This window comes from Eimeria mitis, genomic scaffold, assembly GCF_000499745.2.
Source record: "Eimeria mitis Houghton genomic scaffold, Emh_scaff286, whole genome shotgun sequence".
In the NCBI taxonomy this organism is placed as follows: Eukaryota; Apicomplexa; class Conoidasida; order Eucoccidiorida; family Eimeriidae; genus Eimeria; species Eimeria mitis.
Genome location: NW_013571199.1, coordinates 1 through 4,479, shown reverse-complemented (window position 1 = coordinate 4,479; position 4,479 = coordinate 1). Strand labels below are relative to the sequence as shown.

Genomic DNA, 4,479 nt, shown 5'->3' with positions numbered 1-4,479 from the left:
GAGAACCGGTCATTCTTTGCAGGCACTATGGCAGCGGCTGCTGCTGCAGCGAGCAGTAGTAATCACTGGAACCCAGACGCCTCCGCAGCTCCACCGGCAATGGATTCCTCGACCAAGCCAACCAGTGCAAAACCAACGAAAGGAGGGGTTTCGGTAGAGAAAGTTGCAGGAGAAGATACCTCCATCCAGTTGATGCACAGACTAGCGCAATGCTCGCAGGAGCTTGCTAAGGAGCTGGACGAACGCATTCGCACATCACAATGGCATATATTTCCTTCTTCCAAGGCTTTCAACCTTTCTCGGATGAAGCGCCGTGCAGTACTTCCATGGCGGCGCTTGCTTGCCTCAGTAAGGAAACGGAAGCAGGATAAGAAGCAAAGCCAAGGAGGCCAGTTCGCCGTGCGGTCGACAAACAGCCAACAGTTACTCCACAATTCCGGCGGCGGCCCAAGGGACTCACTTGGGCATGTAAGTTCGAATAAGGGAATGAATGAGAGGAAACGCGCCCAGCTGCTTCTCAAGGAAGATCTGAGACGTAAGGTGTACGAGCATATGGAAGCCCGTGCGGCCAATCTCCAGGCCCAGCAGGCCAGCGCAGAGGCAACTGAAATCGGGGCATCTGCCGAAAATGGGGGACAGGCGACAGAGAGTCAGTGGCGGTTCTTCAGAACGGGCTTCGACAGCGCCCCCCCATCAAGCCATGGCTCATATGACACTGCATCTGAATACGAATCCTCGGATTCGGCCCCAACAGAGGCTTATGTTTCTCCGAGCAGCAGTTCCAGAAGCAGTAGCAAAGAAAGCAGCAGCAGCAGATCAAGCAGTGAAGGTGAACTTGTAGAAGAAATACTCAACGATCATACAGTTGAAAGGCCCCAGAAGCATGTCCGTGCAACAGATCGCACCAAACATCCCAGCAGAAGCAGCAGCATCGCAACTGCTGAAACGGCTGCCCGTCGCATCAAGGAAGAAAATGCATCAGATGCATCAACAGGCTCAGCCGGGAGCGACCGAACATCGTTTCGTTTGCTCAGCAAGTCAAGCAGGCGGGAGGAAAAGGAGGCTGGATTTCAGTGGCTAGCGGGATACTCCACAGAGCACAAAAATACGCAGTTCGAGGCAGCACGCCGGCGGAGAATGCCTTACGTTACGGTGGCGATGGGCGACTCGGTGGAGAGGAAGCCTCTACAGCACCAGGGGGAAGAGGCTGAGGACTTCCATCAGTCCANATGGGCGACTCGGTGGAGAGGAAGCCTCTACAGCACCAGGGGGAAGAGGCTGAGGACTTCCATCAGTCCATGGCTAACGCTAAGAATCATTCGCCGTCAACAGTGCAGCTCGCCGATCGAAGCCGAAGCTTGATGGGATCACCAGAAGAGAATGTTGACTTGGAAGTTCAACGGTCCCGGTCTTTCGTGAGCGATAGGGGGACTCTCGACTCATTGCCTGATAGTGACGTCTGTGAACCGTCAGCGGCCCGCCAGCCTGAGCAGGAGCTCCCCTTGCTGGTTTACCCCCCTCTTAATAGTCTTAAAAGGCGCGTTCGGAGCAGCATGAACAATGCCAACGGTGACGCCAGCAGAGGGGCCAGCAGCTGCGAGTCCATTGCTGCGCTTATTGAATCCCTTGCGCCAGCAGAAGCCACAGCAACTGCAGACAGTATTCAGATGCAATATAGAGAAAAAGACAAACAGAAAGACTTAGCTGGTGTGGACGAACCAACCAATCGGGAGGCGCGTTCAAACGAGCTTCATCCTGGAGCTACAGAACAAGGAAACGAAGTGCTGTCGTCGATGGCAGCGGGGGGACCAAAGGGAGGAATATCTACACGTATGCAGCAGGCGTACGCCTCATCCCTGCAGCGGGCAAGANGGGGGGACCAAAGGGAGGAATATCTACACGTATGCAGCAGGCGTACGCCTCATCCCTGCAGCGGGCAAGAAGCTCATTGCTCTCAGGAAACATACGTCATGCCACTGCCACTCTGTTTTCCTCAAAGGGAACAAATGGTTCAGCTAATGCGACAGCTTCTTCATACGCAGGCCCCGCAAGGGGCGATGCAAATTCCTCACGTGTTTCTACCAAATCGCAAGCACTACAACGCAGTAGCAAAGGCAACAGAGGCGCCAGCAGCGGCAGCGGTTGCAGCAAGCAGGCTGCCCGTGAAAAGTTACCCGAAATAGAAAATAGAGCTAGCGAACGGCTTCCTGGCGTATCAGCGGAAACAACTGAAGATAGGGCATTCGTGACTTCCAAAGAACACGGAATGATGCTGGATATTGATTATGACCAGGCCAACAGGGATTGGAACTCCGCCAAAAACGCAACTTCTGGCCCGCCCGTAAGTAGAAGCTCTGAGTATGTCTCCATGGCAGCTGAATAGGCACCGTATGGTTGCTTGAAGCACTAAGGAGAATCTGCCTTTGATCATCAGGTCACCTGTTATCGTGTCGCTTGCTTTTTGCTGTAGCCGGCCCCCGAAGGAATGGTGTACAACCCGCTCACTGGTGTAAATGAGTACAGCTACGCAGTTACCACCACAGGAGGACAAGTGAGGATGCTTTTCTGTTCCCCTAAATTATCCCTTTGAGTGTTTCGCATATCTACCGCTACTTCCTTTTCCAAACACTTATGGAGATGCATTATTCCCCTTGAACTCTTTGTCTTGCGTCTCTTTGCAGCCTTACGGGAATATGGCGCTGGGCGCCATTCAGCAGATAGCCCCCGTGGGCCCCGTTCCAGTAAATCAAGGTAAGGCAGCTCTAGACGCTTTCACTCCATCCTTCCTTACGCCACGCAACAAGTTNGTTTCGTAGCGCTTCCTTTGGGAGCTCTCTTGCCTTGCTCCCCTGCATGCGCTTGTGCCAGTTGGGTGACCGGATGATTGATTGATCAATTGTTTGGTTGATTGGGGGAATCAACCACTGTAGCTCATGTGGCTTCTTGTCTGCATGCATTGCAGGCAGACTCGCAGATGCCCGGCTGCAGGGCGCTTATCGTTTCAATGCGACTACAGGGGAACGGGAATATGTCGATGGAGGAGGTGATGTCACGATTAAATATTATTCCTGCTGGCTGCCTTTGCACAGACTACCTAGTCTTAAGCATTGTTTTGTTGAAGGAATGCTGCGATTCCTGCTTTGAGGGGTGGCTTGTGAACAGGTATGGACCGTGTCAGGCAATTTGGTGCAACAGATTTCATCGACTCCGGGGCGTCTGCTCGTCCTAACGTTAAGGCAGATGGTTTGCCTGAAGGTTTCGACATGAACTACGCAAGACAGAAATACGAAGCGGGTGTACCGGCAGGTATGGCTTAACCATCTGACGAGCCCGATAACCTCCTGCCAAGGTATTTGCCTTCACGTGAATTGATTGCTAGCAGAGTTAATCTATACTCAACCTGCAGTGCTGGTTGTGCACGTAGGTAGAGATCCGGTAATGCGCGGAGGAGAGCGAGCTGCTGAGGCCATGCAGCTCGATGCGGAAGCGAAGCTGCTAGACCTCGACCCTTATGCAGCGCTTCTTGAGCCGCCTAAGGTACCTGCAAAGGAATACGCAACTTTTGACGGAGGAGTAGATCTCGTCAAAATGGGATTGGCAGCCGGGGCACAGGCGAGGAAGGTCATTAAGAAGACGGATGAAACAGAACCGTCGGCCCCTCAGGAAGCCGGTGACGCAAGTGCTGAAGTCGCAGATGTAAGCATGGGCCACTCACTACATGCACGCATCACTGCTTCGCTTGCTGGTTACTTGTAATGTACATCGCGCAGTTGTCCTAGAGAGGTACCGCCACATGCGAATGCCTTGAATCAGGGATACTTCATGNATGTACATCGCGCAGTTGTCCTAGAGAGGTACCGCCACATGCGAATGCCTTGAATCAGGGATACTTCATGTTGGCATGTGTTGATGACTGAGCTGGGGACTGCACGCGCGGGATGGAGTGCTCCACGGTAGACAGGGGTGGCGTTATGGCTTAACAGAAAGATGACTCATGATGAGGTGTCTCGTGCATGCATCGGGTGTTTGTTTTCCACTTGGCTTTCTGTGCTGCGTCATTTTGTTTGTGTTCAAGGAGCCGCGGGTCCCAACAGACTGGAAAATGCCGGTTTCGAGTGGAAGCTACGCAGTGGAACAGGTTGCCAAGTGGAATTGGTATTACCGAATGGTGATTCCATTTATGCACAATTTCCGAGTCCAGACACTCTTACTTATGCGCAAACTGCCTCTACAAAGCAGGTTCAGGAGCATGCACGGTTGAGTGGTATTCACAGCAGCGAGAGCAACAGCACAAACAAGAACACGTCCAGTCGCACCTGCAATAAACAGCAGGAACGGAGACATGCATAGCAGCAACGCAAACAGCAGCCACAGCAGCAGCAAGGCGACAGGGCCTACACCTGCTTCTGAACTGATGATGTTCGCGCCAATAGAGACCGTTTTCCGCTGTCTGCGTGATGTTCTCTCAGGAGCAAATTT

At 52.9% G+C, this 4,479-nt stretch overlaps 2 protein-coding genes across 2 annotated transcripts in view; both read left to right on the top strand.

Moving 5' to 3' along the window:
* EMH_0006880 (C2 domain-containing protein, putative) overlaps window positions 1-1,362 on the top strand; it is a gene marked incomplete at both ends in the record, with an annotated part of 10,827 nt that extends 9,465 nt beyond the window's left edge. Inside the window, 2 exon segments of the mRNA XM_013497701.1 lie at window positions 23-1,228; window positions 1,232-1,362. Of these exon segments, the coding sequence (XP_013353155.1) occupies window positions 23-1,228; window positions 1,232-1,362 (1,337 nt within the window).
* A 191-nt stretch (window positions 1,363-1,553) lies between these two features.
* EMH_0006870 (uncharacterized protein) lies at window positions 1,554-3,756 on the top strand (the record flags this gene model as incomplete). The annotated part of the gene is given in 8 exon segments (XM_013497700.1): window positions 1,554-1,871; window positions 1,875-1,901; window positions 2,000-2,341; window positions 2,471-2,551; window positions 2,682-2,751; window positions 2,963-3,043; window positions 3,163-3,306; window positions 3,425-3,756. Coding segments are annotated over 8 exon segments (1,395 nt in total).
* Window positions 3,757-4,479: the final 723 nt, after the last annotated feature.